Genomic DNA, 25,952 nt, shown 5'->3' with positions numbered 1-25,952 from the left:
TATTTTCATTTGCAAGGCAACGTGGGAAGAATCTTTTGGAGTGACGAATCCACCCTTGTATGGATGCTGCTTCAATTTGATCACATGCTTCCTCCATAGCTTGAATGAGGGCCATCTGGACATAGGGCCGAAGATCATAAACCTTCCACCGCCATGCTGAGAAGAACTCCTCGATGGGGTTTAGGAAGGGGGAGTATGGTGGAAGGTATTTAACTGTAAATTGTGGGTGTTGATGAAACCAGTTTTGGACCAGAGCAGAACGATGGAAAGCTACATTGTCCCAGACGACAATGTATTGCATCTGGTCCCTTTGGTTTGCTGCTGTGATAATCTGTAATCTGTCTCTAATCTGTACTTCCTCTGCATCCATTTGCAAAACTCTCTGAAATACAGCAAAATATCACATTGTGTAGATCAATATACTGTAGGTCTGCTATACAGTAAAATTACATGTACAGTAAAGAGGATATGTGTGCAGTACACAATAATACAGTCAGTGAACAAAACGTACCACCACATATTCACGCCGCAGGACTTTCACCCTGTCAGAATTTCTTTCAAATGGCACTTTATACAGTTGTTTCATCAGAACTTGATGTTTTTTAAGGATTCAGGCTATTGTTGACAGAGAGACCTGTTGGACATTATTGAAAATTTGGTGATCATTGACAATATAGGCTTGAATTTCTCTAAGTCTGATTGCATTATTGGCCAAAACGAGGTTTATGATCTCTCTCTCTTGCTCCTGTGTGAATATGGGGCCCCTCCCTCCTTGATGTTCTCGACGTTCAATCCTATGTTGGCCAAACAAAATACATGAAGCTTACTGTAAAACGATACACAAATACATACCAAAACTGCTGATATAGTACATGCAGTAAGCTATAGATTTTCTGTTGACAGAAGATAAGTTTCTCACCTGTGCTCTTGACGAAATGTCCGAACTATTGATGCCACCGTGTACCTGCTTAGGTTAGGCTGTAGTCTCAGTCCAGCCTCCCTCATTGTTAATCCGTGGTTTATTACATGGTCCACAATTGTAGCACGAATTTCGTTACACAGATTTGGTTGTCTTCTTTGTGCATGTCCTACCCCTCCAGGTCTCCCTCTCCCTCTCCCTCTCCCTCTCCCTCTCCCTCTCCCTCTCCTTTCACCTTGTTCTCTCTGGATTCACCCTCTCATCGGGATTCCTCCTCTCATCCACACTCTCCCTCTTCCTCTGACACCGTCCATTTTTGTTGAAGACAGGTGAACTTACCTGTTGCCTTTTTATAGTGCTTAAACCTGATTGGTGTGTCTACAATTAAGCACCAGTGTGTGTGCACACCTGGTGGCTGTGTTTAACCAATTGGTTCATGGGGTGTGTTCATTTGAAAGCCTTTTCTTTGAAATTGCAAGGAAATGACATCATGATAAATTTCTGTGTCAAGTGTTTTTAGTGTTTTGCAAATCACTGTGTGTAATGTTTTGCAAAAAGTGTGAAGCTGACAATGTGCTTACAGTTGTGCAAATCTAGGTCTGTGTTTTGCTCCTTGAGTGTAAGGTTTTGCTAATTGTGGGGAAGTTTTAATTTTAGTGTGTAAGCAATTGAAAAAAACTGTAAATGTTTCTTGAGCAGCAGATCAGCATATTAGAATGATTTCTGAAGGATCATGTGACACTGAAGACTGGAGTAATGATGCTGAAAATTCAGCTTTGCCATCACAGGAATAAATTACTGTCACAGATCCCTTGTCTCCAGTACTCCAATTCCCATGATCCTCCTGTTCTCCACACCTGCACTCACTTCCCTCGTCATCTCCTCATCATCACAGATCATCGTCACCTGGACTCCCTCGTCAGCACTCCCCATATAATGGACTCACTCCCTTCACTCCCTGTCGGATATTGTTGTTGTTCAATGTATGTATACTGTGTGTTATCTCCTGTGTTTCTGATTAAATATCCTGACTTTGGATATCTGTTTACATCTCATCACTACAACACCAGCGTACCGTAACAGAAGATCCGACCCAACTGCTGGATATCCAAAAGTGAGAGATGGGTATTTACCTGATCCCCGAGTCTCCAGAGTCTCTCAAGGCGGATGAAAGACTTTGCCATTTGCGGCAGGGTGGCAGGCCGTTGGAGAGGTATGTGGAGGAGTTTTTGGAGGTTTCCAATTTGGTGAGCTGGACTGATGCCTGTCTTAACGTTGTGTTTCTGATGGGACTGGACAGGGACGTGGTTCGTTATAACGAACCAGCCTGTAATTTCTCCTTAGTCGATTCTCTAAATTTTAATTCTCTCTTTAAATGGTTCTAACTTTGAAGTCGATAAAATTCAAAGGAACCAGAGTCCCAGTCCAGCCCCATCAGCAACGTATCGGGCATCGCCAGCTCACCTCACCCCAGAACCCTGCACATACCGCTTCAATGGTCCTGCCCACACCTGGCCGCCAGCCGCCGCCGCCGAGCCCTCTGCTCCAGCCGCCGCCGAGCAAGCTGCTACAGTCTCCACAGAGCCAGCCCCAGTGCCTGTGGGGATTTTGATCATCTTTGAGGGGATGGACTGGACCCCTTTTCCAACCCTCTCCGAGTCCGCTCCAGCAGCTGCCAACGAGCCCGTGTCTCCAGTCTCAGCCGCTGAGCCCGTGTCTCCAGTCTCAGCCGCCGAGCCAGCCGTTCCACGCGCCGCAGCCGAATCAGCCGCTCCACGCGCCGCCAAGCCAGCTCCATGCTCCTCCACCCACAAATTCATGATATTTCTGGGACCCCTCTTAATTATCCTAAACCTCCCCAAGTATTTTTTTGGGGGGGGCCAAGTACCCGTGGGCGGGGGACATGTGGGGGACACATGTGGGTGGGGCTTTGCCATGGCCGCCCAAGGCTCCTGACCCGCCATGGCTGCCCGCTGCACCTGACCCGCCGAGGCGGTCCGCGTCTCCTGACCCGCCGAGGCGGTCCGCGTCTCCTGACCCGCCGAGGCGGTCCGCGTCTCCTGACCCGCCGAGGCGGTCCGCGTCTCCTGACCCGCCGAGGCGGTCCGCGTCTCCTGACCCGCCTTGGAGACCTCCACTCCTACCCATGCCTCTCCCTGCACCGGCATGAGGTCTCCAGGGCGCCCACCCCCCCTCCCTGGTGTTCCATCTACGGCGTGAGGTCACGCCTACCGGGAGGGGGAGGAACTGTCACAGATCCCTTGTCTCCAGTACTCCAATTCCCATGATCCTCCTGTTCTCCACACCTGCACTCACTTCCCTCGTCATCTCCTCATCACAGATCATTGTCACCTGGACTCCCTCGTCAGCACTCCCCATATAATGGACTCACTCCCTTCACTCCCTGTCGGATCTTGTTGTTGTTCAATGTATGTATACTGTGTGTTATCTCCTGTGTTTCTGATTAAATACCCTGACTTTGGATATCTGTTTACATCTCATCACTACAACACCAGCGTACCGTAACAATTACTTTGTGAAATATATTCAAATAGAAAACCGTTATTTTAAATTGTAGTAATATTTCACAATAATTTTTTTTTTTTTTTTTTTTTTTTTACTGTATTTTTAATTAAATGTAGCCTTGGTGAGCAGACGAAACTTCTTTTAAAAACATTAAAAATCTTAGTGGTTCCAAACTTTTGGACTGTACTGTGTGTGTGTGTGTATGTATATATATATATATATATATATATGGATATATTATGAAGATATACCTGTTCTCCAGTCGGAATGTCCTTATTATCGATGCGACTGTGGTTAGGGTGGACTCTTTGCCCAGCCTCCCTCATGGACAGGCCAAGATTTATCACATGGTCTACCAGAGTAGCTCTGATGTCATCTGATACATGACTCCGCACTGGTCCACGTCTTTGTCCTCATCCTCTTCCACATCTGACTCCTCTCTCTCGTTGTCCTCCTCTTACTCTGACTCTCATTGCCTCCATGCTTGCAAAGTTCTCAAAGTGGCTTACCTGAGGCCTATTTTTAGTGCTAAGGCTCAGACCGATTGGTGTTTTCAGGTGTGTATGTAATTGCCTACAATTGCCAGATGAGTTTTACATTTTGAAGTGTTTTCCCACTGATAACAGGTGATTTCGTTTTTGAACAAAGTGTCTATGTAAGTAAACGTGTGTAGTGTTTCGCAACAGAATTTGCAGAATTGCAAACAAAGTGCAAAGTTGACAATGTGTTTAAGCTATGGTTACACTGTGTTTAAGGTATGCTACAAGAAGTTTAGGTATTGCGGCTTTGGTCTAAGCATTTGGTTTTAGAGTGTAAGCAATAGGCAAAAACTGTATTACAGTAGCATAGTGCAACAGTGTATGTGTTGTCACAGCACAGAGTAAAGCACTCAAAAGTTACTCTACAGAGAAGTCTTACTCTGAGTACACCTACCTGTTTTCCTCCCTGAAGGTTCTGATGATGGAGGCGACGGTGAAGCGACTCAGTTTGGCTGAACTCATTGCCCAGCCTCCCTCATAGTCATACCATGGACAAGGACAAGGTCAACTAAAGTGGCTTGTCTCCTTGCCCTTTGCCCTTCCCCTTCCTTGTTCTCATCCTCCTTCTCCACCTCATCTTCCTCCTCCTCTCCCTCCTTGACCTATTCCTTTATTTCTCTGTGGATCCACTGTACAAAACTCAATGAACTGATTCAGGCTCTTTTATCTATTGAAGGATCTGACTGATGTATGTTCAAATGTGAGTCTTAGTGTTTTCAACTGGGGAATTGTGTGCTAATTGAGCTGAAGCTGTGCTGACTTGAGTGAACAATATTGAATGCTAGTGCTTTTAAAATGACCACATGGTCTTGCAATAAGAAATTAAGGGATTTGTGTAGAGTTCTGCAGTGACAGCTCAACAAATCTGACTCATGTGTCAAAACAGGGGAGTAGTGTTCATAGTTTAGGGAAATGGGTGTGCTTTTTGATTATTTTGTTTGTTTGAAATTTTAGTTCAAAAGCCTTGTTATAGTGTTTTAGCAATCGAGAAAAAACTGTAAAGGCTCATTATTATGATTTATTATGATTTACAATTTCTCATTTTTCCTATATGGTGTGGTGTCCACCACTTGAAAGAATGTAGAGGGAACACTTTAGTAGCCTACTGGCTGTCTCAATGTGTGTATGGAAGTTACTATTTGTGTTTAGACCATGTATGGCACTAAATATATATATATATATATATATATATATATATATATATATATATATATATATATTTAGCTTTAGCATTATGGGGTCTGATGTGAAAAGAACAAGAATGGATGTGGGCAGATTTAATTATGCATGAAAGCTTGCAAAAATGAAACTGAAACTGAAATAGATATGTGTATATATAGGTTGGTCTGATTTTACTTTCTTAAAGGGAGATACAAGTCAACAGTGTTCCAGGACTAATATAAATATATTGAAGGGGGAAAAACAAACACAAAATGGGAACATTAAAGTCAAAACCAGACGATCAACCAAAACCAGGTGAGAGGGACTATCTTCTATATTATATATATATATACAGTAGTCAACATTTGAAGTGGATCAAAAAAGTTAATCAAAACTGTCCTAAGAACTAAGTTGAAGGTTTTAGGACAACTTTGATGAAAGGTTTTGATCCACTTCAAATGTTGACTACTATACACATACACACACACACACACACACACACACACACACACCATATTTACATTCTAAGAGAGATACTACCAAATTATTGTTCTTGCAACTGTTCTCTTAGAACTGGATAAACCATGGAGGAAATTTGACTGGGGGTAAGCTATACATGTACATAAGCTATTCTGTCTAAGTACTTTATTCTGTTTTTATTTACAGGCTTTCTTATTTATGTGCATAGCAGTCAAAATACTGATCTGTTCTGATAAATGTGCAAATACTGTGTAAGATAAGAATTTTATTTCCCTGTAAAATATTACTGGTATTTCTCCCCATACATTTTATAAATGAGAATTATTGGTTGTTGTTGTTGAAGGACCACAGTCTTGTGCATGACAATATATCTGAAGTAATTCTGCCCAAATCTTCCGTTGTTGCTTCAGAAAGGCATTTTACTTGCTTCAGAAAGACTCAGCACTCAGAAGTGTAAAATTATGAATGGCCATGATCATGTGTGGTGTAACTTTTTAACAGATTATATTATAACATTCATAATTTTATTAATTTAGCATGAAAAAAACATTTTACTGAAAATGTTTTGAAAATTACCCATTTTATCCCTTAGAAGTTCATATCAATAATGACAATATTGGCAATGAAACTGTCAGATATACGATATCAGTCCCTTCAGTTGGCTATACCATACGTTTTGAGCTCAAGTTTTTTTTTTTTTTTTTTTAATAAATGTAATAAAAGTATATTGTACATAGTGGCCTAATGAATGTTTGAAATAATAGTTGGATCATTTCAAAATATTAAATAATAAATTAAATTAAATATTAAATATTAATATAATATTAAATTAAATATTAAATAATAATAAATATTAAAATGTATATTTTCTGAGAATTTTCTGAGATTCTAGAATTCTTTCACAGAACACTTCTGCCATCTTCTGCCCATTATTGTCATAACATGATTTTGACCTGACATGAAGTTATTTCTCTTTTTCACCAGATGGCAGCAGTTTGGCCCACAAATATGAACATTTATCTTGTGTCACCAAGTGTAAATTTTTATTTTAAGATTTATTTATTTTATTTTAAAATCCTAAAAGAAGTGCATGATTTTGTTCTAAAAGGAAATTAGCATTTTATAATTTAATTTTAAAAAGTGTAGTGTGGTTATGCTATTCCAAATAAAGCCAGCAAGATTCTGTTGTGCCACATAGAACAAAATCAGATTAAAGTAAAGTTCTGTAGGGCACAAAATTGTATTTTGTTTTCACAGACAGAAAGAAGCTCTGAAAAAGAAGCTAGAAAACTTCTCTCTGAGTGATCCAAATGTAATGGACATCAAGATCCTGGTAGCTGGACAAGTTGGAGCAGGAAAGTCCAGCTTTATTAACTCCATCGAAAGTGTCTTTCAAGGACGGATCTGCTCTAGAGCGCTAGTTAATTCATCTGCTGTTGGTCATAGTTTCACACAAAAAGTAGGTATTTGTGACCTATACAGTTTTTTTCTGAAAGACCAATAAATGTCAATTTGGGAAATTATTCACAAATATTTGTGCTTCTATATTTTGGTATTCATTTGTAGCTCAAAGGATTCACCATCAGAAGTGGGGAAAAAACTTTGCCCTTCGTCTTCAAGGATATAATGGGCTTAGAACCTGAAGCGTTGGCTGGGTCACAACCAGATGACATCATCAATGCTGTGTTTGGACATGTGAAGGACGGCTATAAAGTAACAAACCATTATTATTTCAACATTAAGTTTGTATGTGTGCAATAGGTTTGATGTTTAACATATTTTGCTGAATTTCCAATCTTAGTTCAACCAGGAGCAGGCACTCACTCATAAGGATCAACATTACATCAGTGACCCTACCCTCTCCGATCAGGCTTTCTGCCTGGTTTACATCATAGATGCAAATACAGTCCAGTTCACATATGATAAACTTATTGACAAGTTGAAGTTCATCCGCCACAGAATCAGTGATCAGGGTAAAACTGACCCCTGAATGTTTATGATTTTTTTTTACGAGTTCACATACATTACATTACATGGGAGAGAGAAGTGGGCATAAAGTGGGTTGGGTTTGTGTGTGTTTTTCAGTGTGTAGGTGGACAAAATCCAGATATACAGTCTGCAAGTGCATGGGCATTGTCAGGCTCAATATTTCTGACCAATTTTTTATATGACCAGACAATGTATGTGGGTCAGTTATGTAGATATGTAAATACCTTTTAGCAAACTGCCACAAATGCTCTAAATTTTGTTGAGGGGGAAAAAAAACTTGTTATAAAAACTTGTTATAAAACCTTTACATTGCCTCTGCATTTGCTGTAGGGATTCCTCAAGTGGTTGTCATGACCAAAGTGGATGAAGCATGTCTGCTGGTCAAACAAGATCTAAAGAAGATCTACAGTAGCAAGAGGATCAAAGAGAAGGTATGTGATATCATCAAAAGACATACACGTATTTCACTTTTACGCATTGCAAGTACATATTGCCAGTGTCGAACAGCCACATCTAATTTTCTGATCTAACATTCTGCTCCTGTCCAGATGGAGTTGTGCAGCACCACAACAGGTGTGCCAATGTCAAACATCTTCCCAGTGAAGAACTACCATGATGAGATTGACACAGAGGATGACATTGATGTTCTGTTATTAAAGGCACTTGAACAGATTGTTCAGATTGCCAATGACAGATTGTTAGACAGTGGAGACAACTGAAAAATCACATATATACAGTTATTAATGCATGTAAATCACATCACAAAATCACATATAAAATCATTCTTTGAATTTCTTCATCAGAGGAACATCATTTTTAGGAAGATCATGGATTAAAATGACTACAGAGAGGATTATGTTTTGTGTTTAGTTTTACAAATATATATCTACATTGGGGTTCAAAGTCAATGCAAATCTGGGACTCAAAAACTAATGTAAACCTGAAAATTAATAGAAAGATTCATAATTTGAACAATGTTTTAAAAAAGTTATTGTTAGGTTTTTGCTCCTAATTCGTGCCTCATCCCAGACCTTTTATTTGGCAATTGAATGAGCAATCACTCAGCGCTGAGGGAGAATATAGTCTCATTTTATTGATAAGAAAAGAGAGAATATATAGAAAGAGTACAAGGGGTGTAGTATAGTTTCAGCCAATGAGAAAGAGAATACATCATATAGCTGATGGTATAGGAATGTGATACATATAGAAAAACAAGTCTAAATATGGTCATCTACTGGTCAGGTACCCATGAGGTCCCTTAGCATCCCAAGGACCTTCTCCTAAGCAGGGACCATTCCCTGTTTCACATTCACTCCTAGTAGAGCCTTATATGGAAATGGTTCTGGTACATAGAAAACCATATGTTTAAAACATAGTATACAACTTTGACAGAGGAAAAAAAAAGGAGCCTCAGTCCACATACTTTCAGTGCTGAGACCAACATAAAATCTATCAGTTATGATGTAAAATCTTTCTCCATTTAACAACATTTAAACTATTAAATTGCATAAATAAAATGGGACACTGCATTTTGGATTCTTAAAAACATTTATGAGCAAAATAAATTTGGCTTATTGAGATCTGCTGTATAAATCCTATATAATCTTGAATTGTTCATTTTTCTTGACAATACATGTATTCAGTCTGTACTAAAACAGTGAATTGGGGTGTCTGGACCAATGGGTACATTCAGATTGAGAGAAAGCATGACTTTCTTGAAGTGAATGTTGAAATATATTGTCTTCTTGGCATTTTACCTCTGTTCTAGTTTGTTTCCCAGTAGCTTCCTAATACATCTGCCACTGTTTACTATGAAAATTGTTGGTGTAACAAATTGCTTATATGTCCCTCTGAGATGATGTGGAAAAAAGGGCATGCTAAATGCATCAATATAAAATGCATACATTTAAATTGATTAACAAACATAGCTATGATATGAGGATTTTAGTCACAAGGATTTATAATGAGCATCAGTCATTCATTTATGATTGAGGAAACATTTCTGAGGGGGTAAAAAAAAATCCTAATTTTTAATGTAACACATGCAGTAGTTCAGTTCCTGGATGCTGCTGATTGGTCAGACATGAAACAGACTGAATTCTTCAGCTGTGAATATCACTGCACAGCACCCATAGAGGCCACAAGATCGATTTCATTTGTTTGTAATATTGCATACAGTAATGATTTTCCACAATGAATTACAGTTTTTCTCAATTTCTTAAACACTATAAGCAGGCTTTGTGAGTTTCTGGCCTACACCATTAAGGCCCCGGTATACTTCAAACGAAATCGAAGAACGAACTGTGACGTCATTTCGAACAAAATCAGGCCAAAACGAAGTTTGTTTGTGTTCTTTTTGGAAGTTCGAAACGGCTTGCTAAAGCGAACTATCAGGAAAAGTTCGCTCCAGCTGCAAAACACCTTCGTACTGCCATTGGTCCGTGACAATAACGTAATAGGAGGTGTGCGCCGAGGCTCCGCCTTCTCTCGCGTGGGACGCGTCTTTGACTCATTTCGTGTGTTTGAGTTTGTTGAGGTAAGAGCTCCGGGTGAAAACATGAACACAATTGGATAGCCGTTTTATAGTACAAAATGAAGTTGTGCTTGTAAAAAACTGAGGCACTAACACTGTTTTTCATGTTTGATACTGTAAACCCAGCTAGCCTAACACAGTTACGTTGTGACAACGTAACTGGACCGGACCATATTCGTTGTAGCCACGTACCAAATAACGTTCTAGGGACGTAACTTTGTGATTCCCATATTCGTCGTGGTGACGTTATAGTGGTATGTCTCTGTAATGTGAGGAGTACGTCTCAACGATCAAACTGGCACACTGTAAAAACGTAACCGGATCGGCTCGTATTAGTCGCAGCCATGGGCGTCGGAACCATTGTATGTGGGTGGGACAAGACCCACCCACTTTTTAAGACCAATGATATTGGACCCACTCACTTTTACCGTCTCTAATTTGTCTAATCCCCCTAAGGTGATGCTACTCCACAAACCACCAACAGAGCATAAAAAATACCAAAAATAAAAATATTTTTTAAAGCATCGCCAAGTAAAACGCTGCGTTTATATAGAACTGTCTCTTTACGACCACAACAAACGGGACACTTTTCAGACGCGCATTCCGACTTCGCCTCAGCGCCAGGCGCAAGTCAAACGAGCGCGGAAAAGGTAGCTTCAGCTGAACAACAGTGAACTGTGGTCAGATGAGATGTTGTCAGGCTATGCCAGTTAAACTCCAATCAGCTGTTAGGCTATAGCCTACTGTGCTCGAGGCGCGAACTCAAGAATTGGGGGGGGGGGCTTCTGAGGGGGCTGAGGGGGCATATTCCCCCTCATTATCATGTTGATTTGTTACACTGATGCATATGCTGCGCGGTAAAATGCAACAGCTGTTTTTAGACTTATTAGTTTGATTATTTCACGTGCTGCGCGTAGCTTCTGCTGTTATTATCTTTGCGCGTGAGAGTTAGTTATTATGCGGTGAGTGACAATGTGAGGCGGCACCCGAGGCTTCCTGTTTCCAGGACGCGCATCCCAGCAAGCAATTTTATGTCTATTAGACGTCTAATAGCCGTCAAAACATAGCCCGGCCGTCTAGGCTAAAACCAGGCAAAATTTGGGCTGTCAGTGAAAATCTAATAGACGTCTAACCATAACCCAAGAGTAGACTAGTCATCAATTAGACGACTATTAGACAACTACATATTTATGTTTAAAAGACGGTTAATACGGGTCTGGGCTAAAATAAGGCAAAATTGGGGCTGTCAGTGAAAATCTAATAGACGTCTATCTATAACCTAAAAATAGACTAGTCATCAATTACACTACTAATGAATGATTACATCTATACATGCATTAGACAACTAAATAATGGCTAAAGGATTCTTTTCACTTAAATATAACAGGTTCTCATAAATGACAATCCGTCCAAACAAATTAAATATAAAAGGTTTTATTTAGAAAAAGAACTCAAGATAATGCACAATGATAAAAAAAAAAAATTACAAATACAATACAAATAAACATTAAAAGAAAATTACAACGTGTAACAATAAAAATATATTGACAAAAAAAAAATAACATTGACAAAAAAAAAGTTAAATAAAAAATGTTAACAATATTTTTTTGGTTTATAAAACAACCTGATTAATTTTCAGTTCCATAAATTCCATGTTTTATGAAAAGCACTCTGAATTACCTTGAACATTGTTGTTGAAATGTGCTATACAAAATAAACTTGCCTTGCCAAATCAAAAACTCATATTTTTATTTCATAATGATCAAAAGATTAAAAGATATACAAGGCTTCCATAACAAATAATAGTAGGGTGCACAGGTTTCATGTTTACCCCCTTGTATTTAGATAATTACAGAGTTTTAGGGCACAAGGAAACACTACAGTACATGTGCATGTATGTTAATCTAACCACGTTTTACTCTGAGTCTGCACTGTTACCCGCTAAAATGTCACGGTTCCTACACATAATGTACATAAATAATAAACACGTCAAAATGAAAAACACAGATACTTACAAGACCAAAAGCAAAGAATTTGCTTTAACATTTGCTGTTGCTTGCTCTCCGTCTCCAACAGTTGTAAAATGCGGAAATGTTTATCGCGAGATCTGGCAACAGTGATCGAGAGTCAACGTTCAAGTCTCGCGTTGCCAGTGGTCATGTCTCAGTAGAGCCACAGTTGCCATCTAGCGGTTGAGAATTGTAAATTTTTATTTAACTTAAAATTAAATACAGTCATATATGTATGTGGTATATAATTATAATTAATATATGGCTTGGCTATACCCTGATATATATATATATATATATATATATATATATATATATATATATATATATATATATATATATATATATATATATATATATATATATATATATATATATATATCATCCATATATATATATATATATATATATCATATATATATATATATATATATATATATATATATATATATATATATATATATATATATATATATATATATATGATATCGTAGAATGTAGGATTGTGTGACAGCAAAAATATGCTGTTTCAAATATATACTTGCATATAAATGTATAAATGCAAGTATATCAAGAATCCCACAAGCTTTGTGGTCGAAAATGACTTAACACTATTTTGGTTAGACTCATTGCTGGTCTGAATCAGGGCTATAGCCAAGCCGTAAAAACTAGACTATAAATTGCCTCGATTTCGCTGGGTGGACTAAAAGCAGACTACACATAGCCTATCCAATTCAGAGCTAAATCGTGACTACATATAGACCATGTCATGAAATGCCACTTAAATCTTGTAGAAATCATTGACATTGCGAACATGATGAGATATCAACCATCTCAAGCACTTCCTGTCCAAAAACTACAATAAATCAGGATTGACTATAGGTGGGCTACAAATAGCCGGTCTGACTATGAGCTAAATCGTGGCTACGCACAGCCTACACAATATAACATGTCATAGATGTGAAACCAAACACCTTGTAATCACTGTTGACTTCACTTACATGATGCAATAACATACAACTCGCAAGTTATTTCGGCAAAAACGACATGTAACCAAATGAAAGATTGTTTTGGCTAAAAGTGGGTTACACATAGCCGGACTATATCGGGTCTATAGTTAACCGAGACGGTGAAATGACGGCTATTGCTTGCTGGGATCTCAATGCAGTGAAATCCGGTGGGTGCTCGGGCTCCTAACTCTCCATTCGTTTTAACCAATAAAAAGTCGTTAGAGAATCAAGAACCTCTGACTGCAGCGCACACAGCTTTCTTCTCGTCATTATACTTAATTTGAGGCAGTTTCCGTGGCGTTATTTGCTCTCGCTCAGATATTGCGTGCGTGGCTGTGCGCGCTCAAACTTTGTTATATGTAAATCAAACATGCTTTTTCTTTATTGTCTTCTCTCCTGGATTTAATGTTGCTAGAAGCTATTAACCATCAAACTTACATAACTGACTGTAATTCCTCCAGGTACCAACAGACACAAGTGGCTTTCTCATACTGATGGATTTATTGAATCCAGCTTAGTCAGGATCATAAACACACCGTGAAAACTAAAGCACAGAACAAACAATAATTAGCTTAAAGAAAGAAAACTAACAGATAAAACTATTTTGACAAATACAACATACAAAACATACCTCGTTGGCTGAGTACCGAGAGAGGAATTAGTTTAAGTCTTTTTCTTCTTCTTTTTGTTGATCTTATTTCTCTTATTAGCTTAGTGACCACACTTTAGTCATGCATCTTTCTTTCTCTAGAGAGATCGCTTCTTTCTCTAGAGAGATCGCTTCTTTCTCTAGAGAGCTCGCTTCTTCTTCTTTATTAACCTCTTCTCTGCATACGAAGCTCGCTCTTAAGCTACAGCGCCCCTAGTGGCACTTAACGGTAATAATAATAAAATACAGAAAATGAATAGAAACGCAAATGTGGCAGTAACACTCCCACCAATCTCACAACTCTTACTGTGGGATTTCTATGACTTACACTCAGTCTGACAAACTGAACATGAAAATAAACACAAACCCTTAGTCTGCTTCTAGCAAAACAATAACCTTATGAATAGGTCGTTCTAATGAGACTGTCTTAGTCACAAGTTTACTATGCTTGTCATATGTCCTTTCACTAACCAAAAGTCGAACCTTTCTCACTTTGTTATCAGTTCCTGGATAGACATCAGTGACTTTGGCAAGCTTCCATTCATTACGTGGTGCCATGTCATCTTGTAGAAGCACTACATCATTTATCTTCAGATTCCTTCTGTGTACATTCCACTTCTGTCTTGGTTGCAAGTTGAGCAAATATTCTTTCCTCCAACGAATCCAAAACTCATTGGCTAAATATTGTACTCTTCTCCATCTTTTTTGAAGATACAAATCTTCTTTCATAAACTCTCCTGGTCGGAGGTTGAACAATGGTTGACTTCATAGTGAGGATGTGATTGGGCGTTAATGGCTCAGGACCTGTTGGATCACTTAAATGCTCGATGGAAAGTGGCCTACTGTTGACAATCGCCATGACCTCATACAACAAGGTTCTCAAGGATGTACTGTCGAGTCTCTTTGCTGACTGGTCAAGGATGGCTGAAAGAACACTACGGATGGTCCTGATCTGTCTTTCCCATATTCCACCCATATGGCTTGCCGAAGGGGGAATCATGAGAAATTCACATCCAAGCGCTTTTACCTTCTCCGGATTCATTTCTTTCATGAGATCTGCGAGTTCTCTCTGGGCCCCAATGAAATTGGTTCCTCTATCACATCTCAGTTGACGCACATTTCCTCTTATTGCAATAAATGCTCGCAGAGCATTTAGAAATGCGTCTGTACTCAGGTCGTCTACTACTTCAATATGTATGGCTCGTGAACATAGACAGGTTAGTATGAGTCCATATCTCTTGAGCTCCTTTCGTCCATCTTTGACGTATATTGGTCCAAAGCAATCCATCCCAACATAAGTGAAAGGCGGGGTAGACTCAGTTCGTTCTACTGGCAAATCTCCCATACTTTGATGCTCCGTTTTCCTTCTGTATTTGCGACATCTGACACATTTGAAGATGTATGATGAAACTGCACGGCTGCTCCCAAGAATCCACCAACCATTTGCACGCAACTCATTCATAGTCATTCCACGACCTTGATGTTGAACCTTCGTGTGAAAATGTCTGATCAGCAAAGTTGAAATATGACTGTCCTTGGGAAGTATGGCTGGATGTTTTACATGCGGGTGTAGTACAGCTTGACCCAAACGTCCACCCACTCTGAGGATTCCTTTTTCGTCCAGAAACGGACTTAGTTTGTACAGATTATGATTTGTGGTCTTGGAGACTATTTTCTTTGATTTTAGACTCTTTATCTCTTCTGCGAAAGCTTTCTCTTGAACAATTTTGATGATAAACAGTTCTGTTTGTTTTCTTTCTTCCAAAGTTGTACTTTCTTTGATCCTTTGTATATCACCCTTGTGTTCCTTGACCCTTCTTCTCAAGATTGCAAATGCTCTTATCAATCTGGACCATTCTGAAAACTTCTCAAATCTGCTGAAAATGGTTTGCTCTTCCTTTGCATTGATGGTATACACAGAGGCTTTGCGAAGTTCTGGATCATTTTCCCTGATCTCTCCCACCTTAACATCTCTATCAGGAATGTTCTTCTCCCAGAGAAATGCTGGCCCCTCAAACCATTCAGAGGACTTCAGTTGTTCTGCGGTTAAGCCTCGAGAAACGTAATCTGCAGGGTTCTGCTCTGATGCGACATACGCCCATTGTTCTGGCTTTGTGCTTGACTTGATCCTTTGTATCCGATTCGCTACGAAGACTTGAAACCTTTTGGCATCATTATTTATGTAGCCGAGAACAACGGTGGAGTCGGTCCAGAAAAACTCAGTAACGTATGGGATTTCAAGTTCTGTCCTGAGTAGATCACTGACTCTAACTGAAACAACTGCTGCTGAGAGTTCGAGTCGAGGGATAGTTGTGACACTAGTAGGTGTGACTCTTGACTTGGCCATTACCAAGCAACAATGGACTTGATCTGATTGGTTAATGGCTCGCAGGTAAGTACAAGCACCATATCCATTGACACTGGCGTCTGCGAAGTGATGAAGCTCGTAGCTTTTAACCTGACCGAAATCTGTAGGAATGAAACATCTTTGAATCTGCATGTTAGCTAAACTTGGAAGGTCTTTAATCCAGGATTCCCACTGGGGTTTTAAGTGCTCTGGAAGCTCGTGGTCCCACCCAACCTTATCCTTGCACATTTGCTGAAGAATCTGCTTTCCCAAGAGGACGAACGGTGCAATAAACCCCAGGGGATCGTAAATGGAGGCGACAGTAGAAAGTAAACCTCTTCTTGTAAGGGGGTTCAACTTGACTTGAACTCTGAATTTGAATGTGTCTGAAGTGACGCACCATTCAACTCCAAGAGCTCTTTCAATGCGTGGTAAACTTAAAGACAAGTCAAGGTCTTTCACTGTGGCACACTCTTCTTCTGGAATAGTGGACATAACTCTCTCACTGTTACACACAAATTTGTGGAGTCTTAACTTTCCTTTGGAACAGAGCTCTCTTGAGTCTTTGATGAGCTGAATGGCTTCCCTTTCAGTAGGAACGCTTGCCAAACCGTCATCAACATAAAAGTTTCTCTGTATAAAGTGTATGGTGTTTTCTTTGAATTGACCTTGTCCTTGGGCAGCAAGGTGTTTCAGGCCAAAGTTGGCACAGCCTGGAGAAGACGCTGCTCCAAAAAGATGGACCTTCATACGGTAAACTGATGGTGATGCTTCCAAATCTCCCTTCTCCCACCAAAGAAACCTTAAGTAATCCTGGTCTTCTTTTGTGACATGGAACTGGTGAAACATCCGCTCTATATCACACATGAATGCGACAGAACTTCTGCGGAAACGACAAAGAACACCAACCAATGCGTTTGTCAGGTCAGGACCAGTTAAGAGGTGGTCATTGAGAGAAGTATCCTGGTACTTGGCCGAGGCATCAAATACTACTCTGATTCTTCCGGGTTTGTGTGGGTGATAAACCCCATGATGTGGGATATACCATGCAGGAGTGTTATTCAACTCTTTGTCAGGGACTCTTTCAGCATCTCCTCTTGAGATGATGTCATCCATGAAGTTTGTGTAATCATTGTAATATGATTTGTCTTTCTTTAATCTCCTTTCAAGACACTTTAGGCGATGCATTGCACATATTCTATTGTCTGGTAATGTGGGTCTTTCGTCACGAAACGGTAGTGGCATCTCATAGTGGCCGCTCTCATTTTGTGTGATGTTTTCTTTGAGTTTTGTGAGAAACTTTAAATCTTCTTGTGATACAGGGTTGCCCTCAATGGCTCTTTCAGAGAAGTCTCCTTCAAGTGCTTTGATAATGTCCGAAGGGGTGATGTCCTTTACTGTTGTCCTATTGACATAGTGGACTTTGTTCTGAAGCTTTAGAGAAGGCTTAAGCTCTGGGATGACTTTCTTGACAATAATGCGATGACTAATTCCAATTGCATCTCCATAGTTCAGGCAGTGATTGGTTTGTCCAACTATACTCCAACCAAGATCGGTGCGTTGAGCGTATGGCTCGCCTTCCTTGCCTGACACAATCTCTCTCGGCAGAAGAGCTTGTGAGCAGTTGTATCCGATCAACAATCCTACCTCGCAATCTTGCAAAGGTGCGATTTCTGATTGAAGGTGTTCCAGATGTGGCCAAGCTTTGGCTGTTTCATTAGTTGGAATGTGAGCTTTGTTAGCTGGAATGAATTCTCGTGTGTATGTAGGAGGTAAAGTGATTCTTTTACTTGAGTAAAGGCCACGAACTTGAAGATTTTGAAGTCTGTCGGACTGAACAACTGTAGTCTGGGAAGACATAGTAGACAGTTCTAATTTAACAGGTTCTTGGTTTGTCTCTAGTAACTTTGCAACTTCACTGAGAACAAAGGTTGTATCGCTTTGCGAATCCAGTAAGGCATACACAAGAACTTCTTTGTGTTTTGTGGAAGATGAAAGCCACACAGGAATGATTGCAGCTGTCTGTGTGTTATTTTCTTGACTTGCAACTCGGTTAGTCGTAGCCATGGCTGTAACTTGTTCTTGAACTCGGTCGCTTTGACTTGACCTATCGTTGCTTGGATTTAGATTAGCTATTGGTTGCCTTTGTTCTCCTTTGTCCTTAACTCTATCTTCATGAAGACAAGTCGGATGCCCTTTACTGCACCTTTCACAAATATTGCGGTTGGTACAGCTCTTCGAATGATGGCCTGGTTTGAGACAACCAAAACATAGCCTTTCTGACTTAATAAAGCTGACTCTGTCTGACACAGCCTTTTCCAGAAAACTTCTGCATTTGTGTAAACTGTGCTTAGGTTTCTTACAGAATACACATACCAGTTGTATCTTTTCTTGTGAAGTTGTCATCAGGGTTTTAACTCCAATTTCTTTCTGTTTTGTAAGCTTCGGTTTGTCTGATTTGTTAGGCTCACATTGTTTAAGTGACTGTAAAGATGTAACAGGATTACAGGCTATCTTGGCTTCTCTCGATAAAAACTCAACAAACTGGCTGAAAGTGGGAAACTGATTTGTTTGTTCTTCAATTTCAATAACTTTGCGGTTCCAACTAGCAGCAAGCCAGTCTGGAAGTTTGGAAAGTATCTTTTGGTTCTCATTGCAGTCATTCAAGATCTCTAATGACTTGATGTGAGCTGTAGCAGCTTCACAACTGCGCAAGAAATCTGCAAAGTCTCTTAGTTCGAAACTGTCTCTTGAAGTAATTTTGGGCCATGCATGCAGTTTGTCTCTAAAGGCTTTCGCGATTGTGAATGGATTTCCATATCTTTCATCCAGAATCTTCCAGGCAGCAGCATATGCAGATTCAGTTCCAAGCAGGAAATATCCTTCAACCGCTCTCTTAGCCGGTCCATTCACATATCTCCGAAGGTAGAATATTTTCTCCTTGTCTGGGATATTTTTTTGGTCTATCAGCGTTTGAAATGACAGCTTCCAGTCACTGTAACTTAAGGAATCCCCAGAAAACACAGTAGGTTCCGGAACAGGGATACGGCTAGCACTTAATGCACTTGCTAGCACTTTAACAAGATCTGATGTACCATCACTTGTAGGAGTGACTGCAGCTTGGGGTATGACTTGTTTAAGCAGAGATGGGAAGCTTACATGTTCAGCGACTTTCATTTCGTTGTTAATCTTTGTTACATCGATCTTTTGCGCTTCTACTGCACTCATTTGGTCATAAACCTGCATCTTTGCTTGTGCTGCCTTTAGATCTTTGACCTTTTCCAGGTGCAGTACTTTTCTTTTCTTTTCATCAAGTGTTCTCTGCAGAGCTGCATACTCTGCTTCTTGTTGAGCCTTAAACTTTGCTTCGTCTGCTTCTCTCTGCATTCTTAATCTAATTTCTTCTGTCTCTCTTTCTAAGCGCTTTTGTCTAATCAATGTTTCTTGTTCTACTGCTTTTTTCCTGACTTCAGCTTCTAGTCTTTCTATCTCTTGCTGTTCCGTTTCTTGTTCTTCTAATATTTTGAGAACAGCTTGACTCGCTGCTGCTTCTGCTGCGGCTTCTTGACGTTTTATAGAGGATCTATGTGAATGCTCAGATGAGTTCTTAGTGGTGTTGAAGGAGCTTGACTTATTGCTTACAGTTTGAAAGAGGGAGCCTGTTTCCGGCCAATCTTGTTCCTCTTTTCCTTCCAATCGGCTGGTTGCTTTATTCACGAGGAAACCTGAGATCTCCACACACAGATCAACTCTGCGACGTGACTCCTGATCCGGTGGGGTGAGCTTACGTAACTCTTCATAAACTTTTGTGACATCTGCACAAAGACCTCTAACATCACCAATAATATCTTCAAGTATGTCTTTATTCAAGGGTTCTGTTTGAGAGAGGGGTAACTTGGATGCTTTTGCACGTGTTCTCCACTTTTCATAGTTGTAGTTAAATCTTTGCTGGAGTCCTTTAATCCTCTCATCCTGCATTTCTCTTCCCTTTTCTGTGAGTGTTTTCACTCTCTGACTTCTTCTAAGTTGTACTGATTCTTGCTGCTCACTAAGATCAGTACATTGGGTTTCTTCAGACTGCATCTGGGGTTCTGCACTATTTAGTGGTATATTTGGATCAGTCATTTTAACGTCTTGTCACTTGTCACTAAACAGCAAAATCTTTACGTTAACTAAAAGTCATCCCTGTACTGCAGGCAGTTAAAATATAAAGGCAGAATAAAATAAAAATGTAACACTGAATCTTAATGCAGTAATATGAATGTAACTTAAATTACTGTCAACTTAAATATACCCAAAACGTATTCGAATAAGAGTTATTCACATTTAAACCGTTCACATAAAATACAGAATTTTACAAATAGCCCAATAAAACAAAACTAGGAATAGCAAAACGTTACTTTCACTTTTCACAGTTTGATTAATCAACCATAAACTTGTGTTTTGTTTTCCTTGTTTAGACAAACCCTTAACTTATGAGTGTCCACAAATCTTATTGTCTTATCTTAAAGTGTTGCTCTTCAAATCGTGTGCTTTGGTCCCGTGCGCGCTCCCTGCTCTGTTCACGTGCCGATCACGCTGTGGCAAGACTGCTGCTCCTTTGATCATGCCGCCTCGCCTCCACCCGCATGCAGATCAGTACGAGTTTTCACTGTAATTCCTCCAGGTACCAACAGACACAAGTGGCTTTCTCATACTGATGGATTTATTGAATCCAGCTTAGTCAGGATCATAAACACACCGTGAAAACTAAAGCACAGAACAAACAATAATTAGCTTAAAGAAAGAAAACTAACAGATAAAACTATTTTGACAAATACAACATACAAAACATACCTCGTTGGCTGAGTACCGAGAGAGGAATTAGTTTAAGTCTTTTTCTTCTTCTTTTTGTTGATCTTATTTCTCTTATTAGCTTAGTGACCACACTTTAGTCATGCATCTTTCTTTCTCTAGAGAGATCGCTGCTTTCTCTAGAGAGATCGCTGCTTTCTCTAGAGAGCTCGCTTCTTCTTCTTTATTAACCTCTTCTCTGCATACGAAGCTCGCTCTTAAGCTACAGCGCCCCTAGTGGCACTTAACGGTAATAATAATAAAATACAGAAAATGAATAGAAACGCAAATGTGGCAGTAACACTGACTGTTAAAACAACACCTATAAATTGTAAAGAAATTAAGTAGCCTATCTTTTTATATAATAACTCCATGTACAAATGATATCATTTTCAAACTTAGCCTACTTTAGTCAGTCAGCTATCTAGATATTTTTATTATCTATTTATTATATATATATTTTAAAGTTATAAAAAGTTAAGCTTATTGTAGCCTAAATGCTTATTGAATTATTATATTTAGCGAACCACTACTGATCATCAAATAGTACAATATCAGCATGAGTGTAATCAAAATGGTTTATGGTCTGGTCTATGTATCCCTGCCTCTGCTGAATTATTTTTTTATCCCTGGTGGGATAAAAAAAAATATCCCTCCCGGGTGATGCTACTCCACAAACCACCAACAGAGCATATAAAATACCAAAAATAAAAATCTTTTTTTAAAACATCGCCAAGTAAAACGCTGCGTTTATATAGAACTGTCTCTTTACGACCACAACAAACGGGACATTTTTCAGACGCGCATTCCGACTTCGCCTCAGTGCCAGGCGCAAGTCAAACGAGCGCGGAAAAGGTAGCTTCAGCTGAACAACAGTGAACTGCGGTCAGATGAGATGTTGTCAGGCTATGTCGGTAAAACTCAGAAAAAATAACACGACTGTCCAATCAGTCATTATACTGTGCTCGTGGCGCGCACTCAAGAATTGCATGCGCAAATGCGCCGGCGCTCGCTGCATAATTACTTTATTATAGCTAAAATAAAGCGCAATAGAAACTACGAGCAATGACCGTCGTTTGAAAATGAAATTATCAAACATGCGATTAAAGCTGCCTCAAAACTGTGCATGCATGCATGTATTTGTTGACATGGTTTTAAAGCTATTGTTATCAATTATCCAATTTGTTGGTCTTAACGTCTTAAAAATGCACATATAAGTTTATGAGTCACATTCTTCCACTTGAGTGAACTTCGAATGAACTGTCGCTACTTACATATAATTATTAAAGAATAAAACAGAAAAAACAACATGAAAATCACAACAGTGGTACTTGGGGAGATCAAGTACCACAAGAATCAGGTGGAGTTTGTAGAAAATTTGATTTCATATTTTTATGAATTTTTAAAATATGTCTGTATAGCGAGGTAGTCTATGACTTTGACATACAATTATTAAAGAATAATACAGTAAAACAACATGATAGTCACCACAGTGGTACTTAATTGGGAACATGTATAACAAGAATCAGGTGAAATTTGCAGTAAACATTTTTTTTTATTTATTTTTTTTTATGAATTTTAAAAATACTTTTTAGCGACATTAAACACCTACCACGCAACCTCATTTTAAGCATAGATGGCGTGACCGCATACAGGTCGCGGGGCAGGCGGGTATAACCTCGGCAGGTCGAGTGACAGGCGCGTTTATCGGCAGGTCGACTGACAGGCGCGTTTATCCGTGGCAGGTCGAGTGACAGGTCTCAGTGGCAGCTGCCCCTGCCACGCAAAGATTTTACCCTGCGGTATCGGTTACCCCTGCTACTGCGGTTTTCCTAACTGTCAAAAACTAATGGGTAACTAGCATGGATTAGCTGCGGTCGTTAACCAAGGACTGAAACAAACCAGCGTAACCAGAAATATAATTTCGTAACATTCAATGTCATAAAACACATTCTTACTTGTGAAATGTAATCCCTTGCTGTCTGGTTTTTAGATTTATTTCGTTTGAACATCCATACGCAGCACAAAAGTCCGCCATCGTCCATGAATTCAAAGTACAGGCGGAGATAACAGCGTTACCTAGCTACTTCCTATGACAAGACCCCTGTTCCAAGATGGCGGCGGTTTTGACGCATGCTTAGAACCCCAAGGCGACATCTAGTGTATATATCTATGCTGAGACATGACCACTGGCAACGCAAGACTTGAATGTTAGCTCTCAATCACTTGCCAGATCTCGCGATAAACTTTTCCACATTTTACAACTGTTGGAGAGCAAGCAACAGCAAATGTTAAAGGTGGTACAGAGGATATTTTCGTCGACTGAGAAACCAAAGACTGTTAATGAGTTTTTGAAATGAGCGCATACGTAAGAACAACCTCCCTCCTTCACAGCTCATTTCGAGGGAACGCCTCCCAAAACTCGTGCACGAGTATTGGAACACGAGTGTTTACCACTGGCATTCGCTGTGTCGTGTTAGTGGATTCATTATGTCGGACTCACCGCAGGTAACTCATAATCTGCTGTTGTTACTCCTGTCTCCTGACAAAAACATTGCATGCGGCGCCTGTAGAGTGTGGAAAGTTACTGGAGCGCGCAGCCGCGCACGTCTCGCACGTCTTTCACAAGGAACGTAATGGTAGTGATTGACAAGCCAGAGGGCTAATCGTTTACGCGATGATCGCGTAAACGATTGGCTGATGTTTTTAAGGCCCTACCTCGTGCACAGATGATGTATATTAATATTATTCCTTTCAGTGCACCTAATAAATAGTCTTTTATCAGTTAGTAAAGACAGTTTCAAGTAATATTGCAAAAATGTATAAAACAAAACATCCTCTTTAGCACCTTTAAAGCTAATTTCCTTCTTTTGGTCTTGTAAGTATCTGTGTTTTTCATTTTGACATGCGTCCATTATTTATGTAGACATCATGTGTTATCATGCGTAGGAACCGTGACATTTTAGCAGGTAACACTGCAGACTCAGAGTAAAACGTGGTTAGATTAACATGCTACATGCACATGTACTAGTGTTTCCTTGTGCCCTAAAACTCACTATTTTCTAAATACAAGGGGGTAAACATGAAACCTGTGCACCCTATTATTATTTGTTACAGAAGCCTCATATATCTTTTAATCTTTTGATCATTATGATATGAAAATATGAGTTTTTGATTTGGCAAGGCAAGTTTATTTTGTATAGCACATTTCAACAACAATTTTTAAGGTAATTCAAAATGCTTTGCATAAAACATGGAATTTATGGAACCAAAAATTAATCAGGTTGTTTTATGAACCAAAAAACATTGTTAACCTTTTTTATTTAGGCCTAACTTTTTTTTTTTGTCAATGTTTTATATTTTTATTATGGTAAGTTGTAATTTTTTTAATGTTTATTTGTATTGTATTTGTAAAATTTAATTTATTATTTTTTTATTATTGCGTATTATCTTGAGTTCTTTTTCTAAATAAAACCTTTTATATTTAATGGATATATTTGGACGGATTGTCATTTATGAGAACCTGTTATATTTAAGTGAAAAGAATCCTTTAGCCATTATTTTGTTGTCTATTACATGTATAGATGTAGTCATTCATTAGCTGTATATTTGATAACTAGTCTATTTTTCGGTTATCGTTAGACGTCTATTAGATTTTCACTGACAGCCCAAATTCAGCCATGTTTTAGCCTAGATCCATTCAGTGTCTATTAGACATAAATATGTAGTCGTCTAATAGTCGTCTAATTGATGACTAGTCTACTCTTGGGTTATGGTTAGACGTCTATTAGATTTTCACTGACAGGCAAAATTTTGCCTTGTTTTAGCCTAGACGGCCGGGCTATGTTTTGACGGCTATTAGACGTCTATTAGACATAAAATTACTTGCTGGGTAGCCGTCCACTCTTTCTCCTCAGGGAAAACTCTAACCAAGTTCCTCAAAACCATCAACTTTCACACTGTAAACATAGTAAAATGTCTGTAACTCACTCTTTGTGCAGTATACAAGTACATCTACTATCACACACATTAAACTTGGTGTTTTACCAGTTCCTAACGTGACAGTCACAGCGCGGTTCTCACTCATGTCTCTCCATCTTCTCTCTTTTTTTTTTTTTTCAGACTCCCCCTCCTGCTTCCTCGCGAACTCTCGCCCTGACTCCTGATTGGATCTTTCTTACGGGTAAGTTATTTTTACTACTTAATTTTTTAACACACATATACATTATTAAAACTTTTTTAACCTCATGAAGAAAGAAAATAAATTAAATAAAAATAATGATTTTAAGAAATACCCAAAATTCCCATAGGGCTACATATGAATTATGTTTTGCGTGTGTCAAATGTATTTTATGAATATATAATTTTATTTTGTGCACGTAAATTGTTTTTGTGCACGTGAATGGTTTCACACATGTGAAATTGGCTACGCATGTGTGAATAATGTTTTTTGCGTGAATTATTATTGAGACAAATCTGTCTAAATCACTCCATACAGATTTGTGTCCTCATAAATCATCTAAAAAAAACACACACACACACACACACACACACACACACACACACACACACACACACACACATAGACGCCAATATTTATTTGTATTCCAGGTTATCTTATGTTTTTACAAACAAACAAAACATTTTGCTCAGATACAGCTTTTAACAATCCTCCTTGGGTGCCCTGTAAATTGGACTTAAGTTTATGCATCATACGATCTAATGTGAAAACTGTCAATTTATGGCATTCATCTTTTAATATTGTGTCATCTTTTCTAAAATCTTTGTAAAAATTATTTTATTGTATTTTATGTATTACTATTACTTAATTTATTTTTATTATTATTATTATTATTTATTTTTCTTTATGTATTTTATTATTTTTCTTTTCTACCAGGGGGTGGGATGGGTTGGGATGGGTTTTTAAATTTGCACAGTTGCTTTTTGTTTTATACTA

General features: G+C 39.0%; 2 protein-coding genes across 3 annotated transcripts; one reads left to right on the top strand and one right to left on the bottom strand.

The window, feature by feature from the left end:
• Positions 1 to 5,300: 5,300 nt before the first annotated feature.
• Positions 5,301 to 9,212, top strand: LOC125272816 (interferon-induced protein 44-like). The gene is made up of 7 exons (XM_048197953.1): positions 5,301 to 5,460; positions 5,717 to 5,750; positions 6,883 to 7,084; positions 7,192 to 7,338; positions 7,427 to 7,598; positions 7,945 to 8,045; positions 8,163 to 9,212. Exons 1-7 carry the CDS (start codon positions 5,418 to 5,420, stop codon positions 8,331 to 8,333), a joined length of 870 nt encoding a protein of 289 aa, XP_048053910.1. The 5' UTR covers positions 5,301 to 5,417; the 3' UTR covers positions 8,334 to 9,212.
• A 3,406-nt stretch (positions 9,213 to 12,618) lies between these two features.
• Positions 12,619 to 21,137, bottom strand: LOC125272815. Of its 2 annotated transcripts, none has more exons than XM_048197951.1 (3): positions 20,999 to 21,137; positions 13,798 to 20,911; positions 12,619 to 13,710 (listed from the first exon to the last, which is right to left on the bottom strand). In XM_048197951.1, exon 2 carries the CDS (start codon positions 20,285 to 20,287, stop codon positions 14,486 to 14,488), a length of 5,802 nt encoding a protein of 1,933 aa, XP_048053908.1. In that variant the 5' UTR covers positions 20,288 to 20,911; positions 20,999 to 21,137; the 3' UTR covers positions 12,619 to 13,710; positions 13,798 to 14,485. The 2 variants fall into 2 exon arrangements, with proteins under 2 accessions (XP_048053908.1, XP_048053909.1); XM_048197952.1 differs by having other exon boundaries at positions 12,652 to 13,710; positions 13,798 to 20,880; positions 20,999 to 21,098.
• Between the last annotated feature and the right edge of the window lie 4,815 nt (positions 21,138 to 25,952).

Source organism: Megalobrama amblycephala, linkage group LG7 (assembly GCF_018812025.1).
Source record: "Megalobrama amblycephala isolate DHTTF-2021 linkage group LG7, ASM1881202v1, whole genome shotgun sequence".
Taxonomy (NCBI): domain Eukaryota; kingdom Metazoa; phylum Chordata; class Actinopteri; order Cypriniformes; family Xenocyprididae; genus Megalobrama; species Megalobrama amblycephala.
This window is presented reverse-complemented; position numbering and strand designations above follow the sequence as displayed.